Source organism: Typopeltis vanoorti, chromosome 15 (genome assembly GCF_054136105.1).
Source record: "Typopeltis vanoorti isolate ZY-2024b chromosome 15, IOZ_Tvanoo_1.0, whole genome shotgun sequence".
Classification (NCBI taxonomy): Eukaryota; Metazoa; Arthropoda; class Arachnida; order Uropygi; family Thelyphonidae; genus Typopeltis; species Typopeltis vanoorti.
The window spans coordinates 104,523,980-104,542,259 of NC_143563.1; the positions used below are offsets into that span (position 1 = coordinate 104,523,980).

Here is an 18,280-nt window from a genome sequence, read left to right on the forward strand (position 1 = left end):
TCTTATGAAAGGCTATAACGCGTTCGGTTTCATAATTGCAACGTTTGCTTCCTTAAAACTTGTAAAATACAAAGAATTTTAGGCTTCCTAGTTTTTTCTTTAAAAGTGTTAACTGTGAACAAGTCAACTGAAAAAGTGTGCACCGTACTTTAGGTAATTGCACCTCTGAGTTTCACCCCTCCCGTTTGAGCTAATATTGTTAATTCAAAAAAAAAAAAAAAAAAAAAAAAAAAAAAAAAACCCTTTACGATAAGAGTAGAAACCATACAACGAAATTCCCCACTTCTCTCTCCCCCTTCAATAAATCCTGCAATGTGAAATCGTAATGAGGGGTTATCACGACCCGAAATATATTCGATTTCTTGTTTCGGGGAGCCGGGTATTCAAGAAATCTTAGTGCAAAATTAGCAAGCCATCAAAATGCAAGTAGAAGACGCTGACTTTTTTTTTTTTTTTTTTTTTTTTTTTTACTTTTGCTGCGTTTCATTTCTTCGTAGCTCAGGAAATTTCATAAATAAATTCCTAGCAACATTTTGCACGGCAAAAATCGTGCAGCAAAGAAAGCAGTTGTTATTGAAATGCAGAATAGCTTTCTCGACTGACATGTTTCTCATTAGACCACTGGGCGGAAAAGTTTGTAAGCCATTTTGGATGCAATTACCTAATCTTATAAGGAACTTTATGCATAAATCATGCACACAGAACAAATGGACTTTAATACGCACGAAATCTTCCTTTTATGATAACTCACTTTTTCCCTGAGACATTTCATCGGCACAAAAGATTTTTTTTTTCACTTCCGGGGGGGGGAGGAAGTCGGGTTTAATTCCACTGTGCTTCACTGACTTAAGACACTTACTTCATTTTATCTCATATAGAAATCCCCCCCCCCCCCCCATGAAAACATAGTAGTATTCAGTAGGCCACGGGTTGCAGAATAGAGTTGCCTCAAACAAATGCCGTCATAGTTTTTGAAGACTACTGAGGGCTCCACCAGTCCTGAGGGACGCGGGGGAACCTACATACGAATAAAATAAATAAAAAAAAAATAAAGACTACTGAGGGAAGAAGGTTATCTCATAGCACCAGAGGATCAACAGAGTGAAATAGTTAGTAAGCTATATTCGTAGCTGGACTGGGAAAGGATGGATCCTAGTCTGCTGATGACTTGAACGAGCTTTCTTTGAGGATTGCGAAAGGATTATAGACGATCAGCTGGTAAGAAAAACGGAAGTATCTGTAGAAGGCGAAAACAACTCGGAGTTTCCATGCGATTGACAATAGAGTGAATCAGTAACCGGGAGGGGTCATTAATTTTTATGAAAATCCCATCACGATTGGTTATAAATCTATAGCACATTAGTACCGTGGGCATTAAGGATTAGGTAAACTGTAAACCCCTCTAGAGACCAAATATTTTTAGGCTACTTCAGGATTCCTCTAATCAGGATGATGATCTCACATTAGCGAGAAAATCATCTACCACATAATTACGATCATTGCTCTGTTAACCAAAAGGTTTTTTATATCCTCAGGGCACCATTCCAACTGTGGGAGCAGTATTCCAAAGCTACACGAGAGGATTGACCTTGTGTGTTGCTGTGACCTCTGCAGTAATTTTGTTTATATGTAGATACTGCATTGTGCAACTTAAATTTTGTACATGCATATTGTTTACAATTTTCTTTGACTCTTTATGTATAGTTGTAACCTTTACTATGGTGTAATGTGACCTTTGTTGTTTTTGTGCCAAATAAACCATACGAGGGTATTTGTAAAAGTGAACAGCTCTTCAGAAAAGAAGCCTAGAGCGAAAACGGCACACAAGTTTATCGGATGGCAAGCGAGATGTAAGACGTTTAACAAGTCCAGAAATATTTCCAGATTCCGATTTCTTTGTTTATAGCGAAATCTCTGAAATCAGGATTGAGGACTAGTCATCGGCATGGCTACAAATAATATTTTCAGGCCATAGACGATTACTGATATAGAAAAACTGGAAAGAAGCGTCTTATGATGGTTGTACCTATTACCAAGGTAATTCCTTGGTAAAAGGTAAAGTCAAAGTTTGAGACTTTCATGTGAGATTTATTTGTAGTTTGGTATTTGTTAGAAAACCGTTTAGAAAAAGAAACGATGGCGGGCAAAGTTGCTATTACTGGGTATCGAAAACTAGAAAAACGTATGCCATTTACGCATGAGATAAGCTCCCCACCCCTACCTTGAGGAAATTTACCTGTTGTGAATTCGGACTGGAAAAGAGAGGTAAGCTCAGTCAAACCTTCAAAGAGTAGAAATTATTATTGTATGTGCGCTTTCATGGTGTCCAAAGACTTATCGCGGGAGATCCAAACATTAACAGAAAAAAAGCACTCACAATTGACTCTGGCAACCCATTCCACTCATTCAAAACTCTCCAAGCAAAAAATGTAGTCCTCGCACCCCTACTAACCACACCTTTATTCAACTTCAAGGGATAGCCTCTTGTTCTGATCCCTCTAGCCAAGTGCCGAAACATTTTCCCCTGAATTTATCTTATAAAACCTTTAAGCAACTTAAATGTTTCTATCATATCCTCTTTTTCTCCTTTCAACCAACTTCAGCAATCCACACAATCTCAGTCTATACTCACAAACCACTCACTATCTTGGTCTCTCACCTCTGAATCTTCTCCACCGCTTTCTCATCCCTAAGAAACCCAGGAGAACCGGACTTGAGCACTAATTCAGATGTTGGCATATCTAGGAATAACATCTTCCTTATCTCTACTTCTTAATATGTTCTTCAATAGTCAAGTAATCTTATGAGCTACCTTAGCAATATGTCCTCTACACTTTAATTATCTGTCTACCGCCATCTCTAGCTTTAATCTATTTCCTGGAGTATAGTGTCATCAATGTGATACACGGCTTGTAATCTTTTTATTCCAAAATGCATAACTTTAAATTTCTCGACATGAAACTGACACCCATTAACTTTGGCCCATACTGACAGCCTATTTAAATCCTCTCTACATCGCCTTGATTAAATATTACTCCATCTAATTTGGCATCATCAGCAAATAACTGAATATTTCCTTTCAGGTTGTTTCATATATCATTTATGTACAAATTAAACAGCAATGGTCCCAACACCGAACCTCGTGGCACACCACTAGTCGCCTGTTTTCACCTCGATTCTGCCCTTCCATACCACTTTTTGATATCTGTCCAGCAGCCACCCTCTTATCTACTTAACCAGTATCATATCCATCGCCATTTGTTCTAATTTACATAACATAGTTCCATGTAGTATTCTGTCGAATGCCTTTGCAAAATCATCGTGTAGCCATTTCCTTTATCGGCATGACCGACCCTTCACAATTCCACGTTGGCCCTCATAGAGTATCATATTTTTATCCACTCATTTTGAATTCTTTTTGTGACCAATTTTTCCAGTACTTTTACCTCTGTTCATGTGAATTATGGCAGTCATCCCATTTTGTATTTTTAGGATCAAACGAAACGAGGCTAAGAATTGCTGTGGGAGATCTTTCTTAGGGGAAAAAAATTATTTCTACTGAGTTTTGATCAGAATTACCCATAGAGGATGCTACATCAGCATTATATTTGGAGGACTCTTTCGGAATAGTGGGTGTTATTATATTATTTAGATTATGAGTAAGATTCTTATTGATAACGTACGTTTCAACTTCTCTGTCTGGTTCGGTGGAAGTGGAGAAAGAGAGACAGTTGAAATTTTAGCTAAAACTTGATCGTTGGCGAAAGAAAAAGTGTAGATTTAAGAAAGTCGAAGGTTTTCAATAGCTTGTTGAATTATGGAAACAGTGTAGACAAAACGTTTTGCAGCAAGGACATTTTGAGCTAGTTACGGAAGATAAAAGAGAAAAAGAGGATCTGCTTAACGTGCAATCTGTTATCATCTCCAACAACAGAGACTTCAGTAGTTAGAATTGTCTGTGCTTGAGGCACAAAAAAGAAGCACCGGAGTACTTGGCTTGGAAGACAATTTTTATTCTGAAGATAAGTTCAGGATTTAAAGTCTTCGACATATCAATAGTTTTTTTATATGCTTGAGGAGATTCGTTTCATGCGTGAAAGAATTACTCGTGCTTTGTATTTTTATCTTTTATTCGAAGTAAAAGAAGCGAAAGTTGCAAACAGCATGGAATATGAAGAAAGCGCCTTTTGAGTGTTCCTTACATTGCAAGAAAACATTAAGCATTTGAATTGTAATATCGACTGTCTCATCTGCATTCCACTACTGAACTTTCTGTAGATCAAGCAGTCGGCAGTGATATTTTTCATGATCTAGGCGATCCTGATGCATTATTATTAGATTTGGTGTTGTGCGATATCTAGCGGCCAGTCCGCCAACTATTATACTGATGTATTTGCAAATGAAGGAAATACTGTTTACTCTCGAAAACAGTGTTTCCTTCATTTGCAGACGTGCTTTTCATTTCCAGGCAATGGAAAGCACGTCTTCTGCCTAAAGACTTCAACAAGTGTCAGTTTCGCAATGGTATTCAAACTGGGTTTGTTGTATTCCAATCCTTATCCACTCGCTCACCCAGGCAGACATAAAATCCTGTTGGCGCATTCATTATTTCTTTTCATCAATAGAGGTTGTTATTGACTTTGAATAGACCTTAGACCCCTATAGCAAAATGTCACATTGGCAATTTTATTCTTAAGAGCTTGCATTCAATTCAGTTCTCAGTCACGCTTAGGTACTCTCGTGGTGACTGTATCTCCTGGAGTCCTGTCTTGATTCCCGCTCCCCCTCCGAATCGAATCCTGATTATTCAGGTTGGAGGATCTGTACGTATCTAAAAAAATGTTATTTGTTTAAATGGCCAAGGAACGTGTTAAGATTTGGAAGCCACAAGCACGAAATACTAAACATATCTAATTCGTGAACTGAACTAAATCAAAACTTGGTTTTAAGGTATCGTGCTTAAGGACATCCCCTTTCAAAAAATAGAAGTTGGCAATAGGAGAAGAGTGTGAGAAAAGAAGTGGTGAACCCATGACCTCGCTTTCTTTCTGGACAGATTTAATAACAAGACCGAAGGACATGCGCAAACAGAGATGTAAATATCGGTGTAAAGTTATATAAAGAGTATTTGGATTGAGACGTTAGTAAAGAGCGTACAGTGTAGATGCCCAGTAGAAGGTCGTTATAATCTAGTGTAAAGTTTTAATTAGATTAATGAAATGCTGTGTGTATGTGGTCATTATATAAAAGTGTTATAGCAGGGCTCCTTGCCATATGACAGCATCCATCCCGTTCACGATTGGTCTCAGTAGAAGTCCATTTTTATGGACTGTAACCTATAGAGCGCAGTGGGTTGTGGGGAGAATAATGCTGCTTCATTTTTCTGAGCTAATTTTTTTTTTTTATTTCATGGAACGCTGTTTCTTAATAGATTAAAGTTTTATGGGATGTCCTATCTGTAGGATCGTAGCTAAACCACGAAAGGGGTGCGTTTTTTTTTTTTTTTTTTTGCTTTCCTGTATGATGGCCTTTTTTTGAATTATCAGAGACTTAATAGTTAGTTTTCCTTTTCATTCAGGCTGCGATGTTGGATTGGATTTTTTTTATTATATATATATATATATATATATATATATATTACAAAAATTAACCTTTTTTTTCTAAACGAAGTTTGTCATCCAAATTGGCAGGAAACAATTTTATATCCTTTTCTCTGTGAAAAATTAAGGTGGTTCGCAAAACATGCACCAAGAAGAAAATTATGTTAAAGGTAATGCTTAAAATATACAGGACACTTAAAAGCCGATAAAATTGACGGTTTAATTAAAATTCAGTTTTCCAAAGTTATAAATTTAGTTCGAATTGTAGATGCGTCCTTAAAGCTTCGAACTGTGGTATAAATGAATAAGCATAAATATTAAATAATTCAACGAATAAAAACTGAATGCTTGGTCATATGGTTCCAGCTGACTTGCTTTAGTTGGCCCTTCTTCGTTTGCTAGGGTTTTCTAACTTCCATATTGTTATGATATATGTTATGATTCACGTAATACATCATACTCGCCTCTAAATCTTATGTAGCCAGATTTGCTTGCAATTGTATTCGGTCGTGTATTTCACTTCCTATATTTCACTTCTTTTCCGCCTAACCAAGGCCTTAAAACTGTAGCAGTGCATTCTGAGTAGTTTATTCCTTCGTTCGGTAGGAGATTCATTGAAGAAATTCATTCTTCAACAATAGATGATTGCGTAGAAAGAGAGAATATAAAATAAATAATATTGACTTCACCGGACATTTTTAAGAAAAGGAATCCGTGAAATAGCGAATTCATAAACTGATATAATAGTACTAAATTTGCAAAAATATCCTCACGTTGCTATATAATGTCGAATTAATTTCGGTTACATTAAGATGTGCTATAGAACCACACCCAATTTGTATTCGATTAATGTATGAATTCATTACCCAGCAAGTGATATTTAATATGGTCACATGGCAAATCAGCATTTAAATCGTGTTGTTGCATAACCGGTCGATGGAATAAATAGACTGGTTCTCCCTGATAGCTATCAAAGAGGATATTGGGCAGGGTGTCAGAATAGCAAAGTAACGAGTGTCAGCAGTGCTTTGTTCTTGAGCCGCTACGGTTAACCTTGAATGGTAGCGATCAGTAAGGAGGTGTTAGCATTTTTTGTATTTAATGCAGAGTTGGAGGGGGTAATTAGGATTGACTGGCGTGATGGCCCTTGAGCCAACGTTCAAGAGGTTGATATTGTGGGTAGAAGATGTGATATCAGTTCTCTTCAGCTTAATACTTTTCGGTTTGGAATTTAGAAATTTAAGCGTGTGTATTGTGTGAATAAGGCTGTACAAAAAGAAATAGATTTTGGGATGATAGTAGATAGAATTGAAGCTCAGGAACACAATGAAGGCGGTAATAACAAATTAGGACACGAGTTTAATGATGAAAACCACACCAACAAGATAGCATACTGAACTAGTTGCTTCTTTGTATGTGACAATACGTACTTACAGCACATCTAGATTACTGCTTCGGAAAGATGAAGCTCTGGAAGAGGATTCGATGCACAGGTAAAAAAAAATGTAATATCTGGACTGTGGAATCTGAGGACTAATTCAGATAAATCTTGAGGACCTTGGTTGTTGTGGGGTCATATGAATGAACCATATATAATCTATGTTAGTGAGTGAAATGTATTTAACTGATAGATTCTTTGATTGGTGCGAGACCTCACCTGCTTATCGAGATTACGAAATGGCTTGAAAGGTGCGATATTTGGTCTGGGAAGCGGATTTCACCCACCTTTTGTCCATCCACGGTATTAAATGTGCGATAGATGGATTCACATAAAAAAATCTTTTTAGAAGTTACTAGATGATTAACCTTCTGAGAGAGAAAGAATATCTATTTTATCACGTAAAACTGTATTAAGGTGTGAGAAATGAGCGTACTTTATTCCATGAATGGTGGCTGGTCGGTGCACAAACGGTGAATGAATTTAAGATACAGCAGGCAGAGAAAATGGCAGCTAAGTTAATATACACTCAAATACTACAATATGGTTATCTGAATCTACGGAATTTTCACTTGTAAGAATAATCATCAAAATTATTATTTAAAACCCGACGAGGGATTTAAGTTCTTGAGATTAAAACAGTTATATATTCATACGACAATATATCATTTGCATTATATGTAATTCCATCTCTCCAGTAACTAACAGTGAAGTCCAAATGATAATCTCATATTTCAGTGCACTAACTTACGCCTAATACAAAGCTTTAAAAAAACAACAACTCATGTCTTGCTAAGTGAGAGTTAGATCGAAAATAACTTCTGTTGAGCCCCTAATTAAGCAATTTCTCAATGGCCCACTTAACAGACCAATAAAATATTGTTAAGGTAATAAAATATATAGGACACTTCCAAGCTGATAAAATTGACGATTAATCTGCAAGTTATCATTCTGATGCGCCCCACAACTTAGAACTGAAAGGTGTTACAAAGAAATAAGCGTAAACAGATAAATAATTCAGCGAATAAAAACTATGAATGATATTGCAATTTACATCTTGAAATTGAAATTAGAAAATTAAGTGTACAAAAAAAAAAATCTTAGAGATAAAGTTTATTTTTCTGTTTTAAGTGTCTTCTTTTCGTTTAAATGAAATACTTCGGGTTTTTTTTTTTAAATCATTTTCTGCATGTTTATTTTTAATTCCTCATTCCATGTTTTTCTTAATTGATTTCACTAGTCCTCTTTATTTTTAGTAGATCTAAAGGCTTTTCTTCCTTTTACAAAAATGCCTTATCTTGCATTAATTTCCTTTCCCTCCCTCCCCAACAATATTTAGTGTTATATCAACTTTTTTTCTTTTTTTTTTTTTCATTCCAAATATTGTGGTTTCTAATTTGTTCAACATACCCATTCGGTCGACTTCCAGCACGCAAGATTATTATTATTATTCGCTATTAAAACGGCTTGATTATTTATACTGTATCTTATATTATCTTTATTATTTAAATCTTGTTCAATACTATTGTTTCAAACGAAATAAATTTCATATTATCTCCAATTTGTTGTTGACTGTTTCACAGTCATAGATTAACATAAAGAGAGTTGTAAGACTGCAAAATATCCACGACTGGCCTTCTCGATTGTCTCTTCTGATGTATCTCTTTGTGCGTATCATTATAGCTGTTAATATTACAAAGTATTACTATAACTCGTTTTATAGTATTAATAATTTCCGATTAATAAAACCCCTCAGGGAAAAGCATTTCTTGGTAAGTGAGAGTTAAATCGAAAATAAAGTCTGAGTCCCTAATTAGGCAGTTTCTCAATGGCCTACTTAGCAGACCAATAAAATGCTGTTATAGGAAGCCAGTGGGTTTTTTATTTTCATTTTCTCAACCCAGCTGTTCAGTTAAGCGTGACTCTTCTAATTCTAAACTTACTCAATGTGGCGGAGTAATGCTACCGTTTGATGCATTTTTTGTTCTTAAGGGGGAGGAAGTTATATTTTTCTAACGTATTTCCAATATTTTAATAAATATTGACTGCATGGAAAGAAATTGTGTGCAGACGCCTTCACGTGAGTATGAACACGTGCCGTTTTTACGTCCCTCCTTTATTCTGAGCGAATATATTAACGAACACGGGCGTGCGCGCTATACAGAGTCCCGGTAGACAAAATAAATACTCTTACGCTGAGGTGGAGCTAGCCGAGCTTTCGTTTTTTTTTTTTTTTTTTTTTTTTTTTTTGGTGGCTTTGTAATGGTTAATTATGTCAATAGCGCTCCTTCCTGCAGACATAACAAGTACGTTGGACACAACAAGCATTCATTCGCTTTATTTTCATACGCTTGTATTATTTCGTGCTAGCTGTGCTAGTTATCAGCACACTTGATGCTGCGTATCCGATATTTAGCCGTTAACAAACCCAGTTGCTGTAAAAGGATGCGTTTCTCCTCTTGAGTGGGAAGTAAAGTGGGTGCATTCGTTAGGAGGAGGAGAATAGGTGGATCTGCCTAACACCTGAGTTGCAATACGAGTGTTTAGTTCAGTGTGGGCTACACAACTGATATCATGGCGAAGTCGGTCACAGGACTTCGGCACGTTGCAGGTAAGTTGAGGGTGTATATACAGGTGTTTTGTGTTTAATGGTAGTGTAGGCTAGATATGGTAGATTGTAGTATATGTGATGTTTTTTCAACCGTTTTCGTTTACGATAACTCTCGGAAAAACTGAACTACTTACATTTACTAGAACGGGAATTTACTTTTCCAGGCTGCAACTGATGTTCTCTTCAAATTAAATGTATATTAGCGTGACTATAGCAAGATAAATATTTAACATGATTTAATACAGATTAAAAGCTCTACTGCTAAATATTTTGTTTTAGAAGAACTCGAGTACCTTTTTTTCCAAGTCATTATTAGATATTAATACAGTCCGTAAAATATGCATATTGACTTCAATACTCTTTAAGCTCCATCAATGAGAAGTGGTTCTGATATTAAGAATCCCTTCATTTGATTCATTTCAGAAAGCCGCATTTCCTTTGAATATAATACAGACGCTTCTGTTTTTGCATCGATATTATTTTACCCTTATCGTAAAAGTACTACCAAGTGATCTGTAGAAGAAGCTGCACAGATCCAGTTTCTTTTTGATACTACCAATAACATTACTTAATGAAGGGACAATTTAACCTATTTTTTCTTTCTTTTTTTCTGTTTATTTATTTATTTATTATGTTAGGCATTCAAGCCTCACTAGACGCCAATACGCAATTACTTCGTTAAAGAAAAGCTTGTTGCGCAAATGTCATTGTCTTTCGCATATTTCGTTCTTGACTATATTGGATTGGGTTGTTTTCAATTACTTACCGCCGAAACAACTAAGACTGTGAAAGTCTACTTTGTCTATTAATTGCGTATTTTCTTCTGCCCAGTTGCCTGCTTTGTTGAATGAAAACACCGAATTTCCTGGCGGTAAAAACTGTTACAACCGCATGAGATCAACTAACTCAGATGACAACGTTATGTACTAATATATTTCATGGATGCAAATATGGACAACGTAGTTAACTTGCAATTATCAAACTGCTAATAGCAAACAAATAAAAACAGAATTTCTTTAATATTTTTTTTTTCTGATTCCAGCCTAAATATTCACTGGTCACTATGAACAATTGAAATTAAGCATAGCGTCATCCGTCTTAGTTTATAACAAAGGAAACTCTATATTTATTATGGCAATCTCGTTCACGAATGGTTATAAATCTATAGCTCATTAATATCACGAGCGTGCTGACAGATCAACTGGAAATCTAACCTAGAGTCCACATTTGGTACTTTCAAGCGATTTCAAACTTCCAAGAAGTGGTAATTCTACTCTTGCTCTTACAAACAGTATTACATTTAAAGTAGAGCTGTTCAGTGTGTGAGCAACTGTCAGCGTGACACGAATGAGTAGGATTTTCCTGTTTTTTTTTTTTCCCTGTAGGAGCTCTTTGATAATCATAACTAAATGTTTTTCTAACCAGTAATTACTGACTTACTACAGAAAATAAGCATTGTGTTAATGTAACAGGAAACTCCCTCCAGTATTATGTATAAAAACTCCAAACTAGACTCGGTTTCCTGCCAAGAACATCCCCCCCCCCCCTCCACATTGTCAACCATAAAAACATTTTTTTGGTATTTTCATTATAATGCTATGTGTACGGTAAGTATACACTAATATATGCATGCAAAATCAGTTGCAAGTCATTTTTGTAATAAAGATAATTAAACAACCAGCCATGATCCTTGACGAACAGAAATTCTGGCTTCTGAAATTAAAGTTAAGCACATAAATAATAACGATGGATTGTACGTTGAATCACATTTAAGATTATTAGCTGTATCACTTTCGAAAGAAATAATGCAGAGTTCGGTTAATTAATTACCGTGTAACTGCGGTCATTGTACTGGGATTGTTATTCTATATTTAGAGTATTTGCGTTAATATAATTATCAACGCTACTGAGAGATTCACCATTACAAATATATGCATGTACAGAGGCCCGGCTGGTGGCGTGTGCGAAGTGTGCAATATACACAGGCGCCGCAGAAGAAAAGGCGCCTAAAAGATCTCAAAAAATATGAGATAAAAGTTTAAACGAACAACGAATGGTACATATAATTATGAATGTACGTCGTCTTCCGTTCGGGCCCCTTCAGATCTTCCCAGAAACGAACAAATAAATTCTGAAATTGTATCCTGGACCCGATTATATCACTGTAATTTTTTATTAAAATTTACGAAAATATACCTAAAATAGTTCTTTATTTTTTGATGTATCATAAATCAACTTATTAATTGTTGAGTTCCGTAAAAAAAAAAAAAAATCGTATAAGCAGAACTAATCCGTTGGTAACATTATACTATAAAGCGGTTTTCATTTGTTTTTCATTTCCTGTTCGTTTTATTCACACTTTATTCAAAAAAAAACTTTTTTTGGGAAAGGCGCCGAACATTAATCGCATACACAAGAAAAATACCGGCGCTGCATGTAAGCGACAGGTTCTGAAAAGAACACTGAAACTAGCGAAAAAAATCTGCTAACGAGTAATAATTAAATATTATTGAAGAGTAATAGTCATATATCCTTATGACAATAGTCAAATATCGGTTGCATTTGACAGAAACTTTAAAAAATAACCATAGTGAAAACATGGTTATATATGCGAAAGTGAATTCGTTGAAAAAATGCAGAAATAATCCAGGCCAAGCCGAACATTTTCAGCTCAGTCGGTATTGAGAATATCCTTTGGCCGGAAAATCGTGGCTTCAAATCCTTTAACTGTTCTGTTAAATCTGCTTTGTCAGTGTTGTATCAGTAGTGTCGATATCTTCATAGCTCTTATCTAAAAGCTGAGGGATATCCTGAAGTAGATTAGTTTTCATCGTGTAGAGAAAACAAGAATCTTAAATGAAGCCATGAAAACCTAAAGATTATGCATTGGTAGCAAAAAATCAATTGTAAGAAATTTCTATCTTCTCCAAACTTCAAACTCAATCCATTTGAAGATTATCTGATGATAAACGCATCTGTTCGAATATCACATTGAAATTATCCTGAAATGTTTCATCCACAACTCCCCCCTCCCCTTCACAGTCTACACAACAAACTCGCGGATTAAAAAAAAAAAAAAAAAAATTCTTGTAAGGATGTTAATGACTAAGCAAATAACCTATTCATTTGTTGATGGTAAATCTTAATTGAAACTGATTAAGGTAATTAGTTTAAGCAGTCTGCACTACTCTTAGATTGTACGTGTAAGTTGATTACATTACTAATGGGTATTTCCTTCAATGAATGCAGTTAACAGGTAACGTGATTATCTTGTAGGTTCCACCAACCCGGCAGCTAAAACAGCGCCTGTTAATAGTTCCCATTCTGGTTCTCCACATGCAACGACTGCCTCATCGTTCATTCCGCAACCGAAAAGTTCTGCCCCATCCAGAGAGAGAGTCGCAACTGACAAGAGCCGCTCTCGGTAAGTATATATTAACATTTAACAAATTAAAAATTATTCATTTGGAGCTAATTCGCGTTAATTTTACTGTACGCTTTACCCGTAAGTGATACAGATAATGGAATTATCTGTGCCGCTGATGGGAAAAGTACCTTCTGATTTAAAATGAAACTTTTGAATGCGTTTAAATTCAGTGCATGCAAAATAATTCAGTAATGATACATTATATGGAAGCGTGCATATCTGAATATAGTTTGTTTTCGTTAAACGCTTCGTTTTTGTTGAAGTATGCAGTAAAATGTCAATATTTGCACTTTGACGCTCTAACGAAAGTTTTGAAATTCTGTGCCTTACGCAGCTATATAATCTACAGCATAAATTGTCTTGATGTTCATACTAAATCACGAACTAAGAAAACTACCCGTATTTACAGAAAATGCGTCTTTTTAAGCAACGCTTTTTAATGTCAACGCTTCTCATTATAAGTTACGTAAGCGCGCCAGCTACCGGTCATTTACGAAACATTTAAAATGTCAAATATTGTTTATCTTCTTGATTTATTAATATGCTTATTTACTTAAACGTACGATATCTAAGATGTAATGCATGTTAACATAGATTTAAGCTATTTTTCCTGTATCATAAACAGTCGCAAATGGATTTATTTGACGCACTTGCTTTATATAGATGTATATAAATGCTTTCGTTAATGTATTTTAACTTCACTAAATCAGAAAACTCATTTCCCCTTAGCGCCTGAGGCAAAATTCCGCCTCTTTTAAAATTAAATTTCTATAGATCAATGGCTTCGTAGTATGACTTTTTGGAAAAATTCAATGTCCTTTCATCGCAGCACTCTCCTGCTTCTCAAGTTGCTCTGCCTACAAATCGATATTCGTGAATTTAATCGAAGATGTCTCCAGATTTCATTTGGCACAGTATTATTTTCAACTTCCTAAATATTTTTGGATAAATTTTGCTTAGTCTCTTACTTTCAAAAACATCAGAAGTTATTTACTAAAATAAAGAGCCAAAAGTCTTTATTCCGGCGATGCAAAATTATATAAATCAAGTGGATATTAAATTAATGTATTTTAACTTCAGTAAATCAGATAACTCATATTTCCCCATACGCCTGAGGCAAAATTCCCACATCTTTTAAAATTAAATTTCTATAGATCACTGGCTTCGTAGTTTGCAAAGCATTTACAGAAACTATGAAAGTTTCGTACGAAATTTAACCAGAGAGCTTACGGGAATACTCTCCGGCATTTACGAGTTGCCCTAGCGCGTAACTTACAGAAAACATGATCACTTGCTCAAGCGTCCATGTATTCGCCTTCTATTGGTCCATTTTGATAAGTTAATACTGGATTTAATATCCACTTGATTTATATAATTTTGCATCGCCGAAATGAAACCTTTTGGCTCTTTATTCTAGTAAATACTTTAAGCACTGACCGAGAGTTCGCTTACGAAAAATGCACCTCTCTAACACTTCGATTTCCTTAGTACTGAACGAGAGTTTTTGCTCTCTTAAGATTTCTGCCTGGTCTCTGAGGAGAACCAACCAGTTCGAAACAGCTGTCAGGCCAGTGAAACCTTATCAAAATGGACCAATAGAAGGCGAATATATGGACGCTTGGGCAAGTGATCATGTTTTCTATAAAGTCCGCTCTAGGGCAACTCAAATGCCGGCGAGTGTATTCCCGCAAGCTCTCTGGTCAAATTTCATACAAAACTTTCGTAGTTTCTACATTCGGCTTTGAAATAATGTTGGATTTAATATCCACTTGATTTATATAACATCAGAAGTTATTTTAATTTTTAAAAGCAATTTCAGATTATAATAATTTTTCACTCTCTTCCAAATGTACAAAATTTTTCCAGCTTCATGTCGTCATTTATCTCCAGGTTACGTAGCCTGGAGAACAACCTTTCTTTAAGACTACTTTCCTGAAAAAAAAACCAAGTGGATATTGAAAAGATCCTGCCTTGCACATTACTGACAACCATTGGGTTCAGTAGAAACATCAACCTGTACTAATCCTAATTAATTCGTGGTCCTGATGAATTGATGTGCTGAACCATCTTCTATCCCAAATTACAATTCTGATCGCAGCGAGATACCATCGTAGCAACGTAAATTGTTAGTGTAATGATCAGGAGTGATGCTTATGTATGCTCCTGCGTTTTGCTTTCTATTTCCATCAACCGATAAAAGATATATCGGAGTCTACAATCTTCGTTTCGTATCAGCCCGTGCTACCATTATTCCCCGTAAGTGATTTCTCATTGTAACTATCAGTGTCGAAGAGCATTAATCGGACCGTATGCTCTTCCATTTCCCCTTTTGTTTTCTTTACATTACCGCTGGTCCCTCCGCGGGTAACCAGCATATGGTTGTGTAATGGCTCCCATTTCCGTAATGTTTTGCAAGATAGTACCGATATTGATATACTTACCTTGAATTCCACGATAAATTGCTCTTTCTTAATGTTGATTAAATTTTAGAATCCGTTCCTTTGTTTATGCCCGTATTTGTGTGTCTTCTGGATGAGTCAGTTTCTCCGTTTCTGAAACATTTCTAAGATATTTTGAAGCACAAGACTACTGCCAGTATCTTCGCTATCTTACTGTTACCAAATCTATGTCTAAAATGCTGTGAAATTGTTACTTTCTCGGTATATTGTGCATCTTATTGCTGTATTATTCTTGCTTATAGCTGGTCTGCAGACAACGTTACAAACAAGAACATCTGTTTAGGAAAACTTCAGTTGACCGAAATTGAAGGTTTAATTGGATGAGAAGATCTCAGTAAATTCTCTGTCGGTTTCAACAACAACAAGTTATAAATGAATGTGACCGCCACTTAACAACTATTAAAAGCAGTTTTATTATCGTTTATAATGGTGACTCCTTCGTAGCTTAGTTTCGCAAGGATTTTTATCTCATCCATTTACTCTCCAATTTGAAACTTACCTAACCAACCACAAACTTAGCTTATCCTCTTTCATATTAATCACTTTTTGTCTTGACGCAGCCGTCCTCGTGTTCTTTTCCTTAAAGACTCCACCTCCAGAAAGAAGTTGTAGTCTTTGAGAAACACATCAAGATACTACTTGGTCATTAACTCCTTCTCCTCAAACAGAACCTGATGTACCATTAGTTTTGTTACAATTACCCCTCTCTTTAGCTATGTATAAATTTCAAAAACAAAACTTGTGCACCATCATTTGCATGGTATTAGTAATATCTGACATAACAAACCAAAACGAGATCGTAGCAATAAACTTTTATGAAACCGTTTCTGTAAGATGTTTTGCGAATTCACTTAGGTACGTTAGCAAAATTGAAATGAGCAAAACAAACCAATAATTAGCATTATGATTTAAGATAATCATAAGTAACTTAAACAGTCAACTTTCAAATAGTATTCATGATTACGATATTTATTTATATTGGTAAACAAGGCAATTAAACATTGAAAGTGTTCATTAATGTTACTTACAAAAGGTAACCTATAGCAGTACTGTGCTTGAAAATACCATAGCATACATTTGATGAGCTCAGGAGATCAAGCACGGTACTCTTTTCAGGCTACCTCACGTTCACACAGAATTCATACTGTTGAATTCGATAGGGTTTGAAAATGGGATTCCGACCCATTTTCAAACTTGCAAGCCACAATTTGTAATTTTGAAAATGATGATGTCCACTCGGCCAACCGTGGCCCTAATTATTATTTTATGAAATAATATCACTCACCACCCTCCATTCATATAATTATCAAAAGGTTATTCTTACATAAATTCAGTATTTCTTTCCATTCATACCAGTGATAAAAATGATCTCGTTACATGGGGAAAGATATTTATTTCTTGATAAATATTAAAAAAGCGCATTAATATGTTGTATGCAATTCTTAATATTGTGTGTGTTATATTTTATTCCTCTCCTAGTGTATATTTCTTAATTTAAAAAAAAAAACTCTTCTGTGATTTTTTTTTTGTGCATTATCCAGTTACGTTTTATCGTACATTTTAGGCCTTCATCAGCCTCGTCATCCTCTTCCATATCTCATTTGCCAGTAAAGTCAACGTCAACATCGGTACTTCGCAATTCTCCAACATCTTTTGCTACTACTGTTTCCACCAGAAACGCTAACAATCCCAACTCTATGTTGGACAAGTTGAAATTTTTTAATTCCAAAGAAAAAACAACTGATCGAACTAAAGGTAAGTTATTACCCAGACTCGCATTATTTTTGCATTATGCCTTTGTAGTTCCTGATTATGAGAAACTGATGTGTATAATTACCAAATTTTGCTGACTAATATCCATATGCTCTTCATCAAATCTAACAGCTAATATAAACTTAGAAAAAAGAACTACTAACTAATTTCTGTGGCATTAGTCCGAACTTGTATCTTTTTAATCTGAAATAAGGAAAAAATACCTATTATGCAAAGCAAATGCGATTAAGATAATGGTTAACCCTCAGGGTGCTAATATTTTCCCATATATGCAACACCAGTATATTTACTTTACTTTATCCTCCCTCTTCTACCTTTTAACGCTTCAAAGGTTTTTTCCAAATATTAACCTCAACCGTAACTCGAGGATAAGGTGGTTGGCCTTATGCCTCCCCGTGTGTCCTATGTCTGTAGATGCGTGAGTTCACGAGCCGTTTTTCCCGTTCTGAGGGACGAAAAACCCCCTATCTCAGAATGTGACGGGCTAACTCAACTTTCGTCGAAAGAGACCAGATAAAGGTCACTGACGGGAATCGAACCCATTTCTTTCCTACCAAAGGGCTTCGTCTATATCGACTGAGCTACGAAGGCTGTGTCTGATTATTATTTTCATTTTACAAATGCGGATGCCAAATCGATGTTGACAAATGCAAGGCTTTGCACTTTGGCCAGATGAGATGGAATGCAGTATTGTGGAACTACTGCTGAATGAGAGAAAAGAACTAGGGTGACTGGACAAGTAGTTGAAATTGAGATGCATTGCAAAGTTGAGAAAGTCTTAGAAATATATCCTAAATGAGATGGTCACTGACCAGGTCGGATCAAGAAGTCATGGTATTGTCAAATGTTTAAGGCATTTCAAACGCTCTACACACTATTGTGTGTAGAGCGTTTGAAATAGTATTCGGGAAAAAAAAAAAAAAACATATAAATTTAGTGATTTAAAACTGCGAACGTGATAGATGATGCACT

General features: G+C 35.6%; 1 protein-coding gene across 1 annotated transcript in view; it reads left to right on the top strand.

The window, feature by feature from the left end:
* LOC150099051 (neuron navigator 2-like) overlaps positions 1-18,280 on the top strand; it is a 636,174-nt gene that overhangs the window by 189,522 nt on the left and 428,372 nt on the right. The window contains exons 8-9 of the mRNA XM_090405801.1: positions 12,926-13,073; positions 17,100-17,294. Of these exons, the coding sequence (XP_090261927.1) occupies positions 12,926-13,073; positions 17,100-17,294 (343 nt within the window). The remainder of the gene's footprint in view (positions 1-12,925; positions 13,074-17,099; positions 17,295-18,280) is intronic.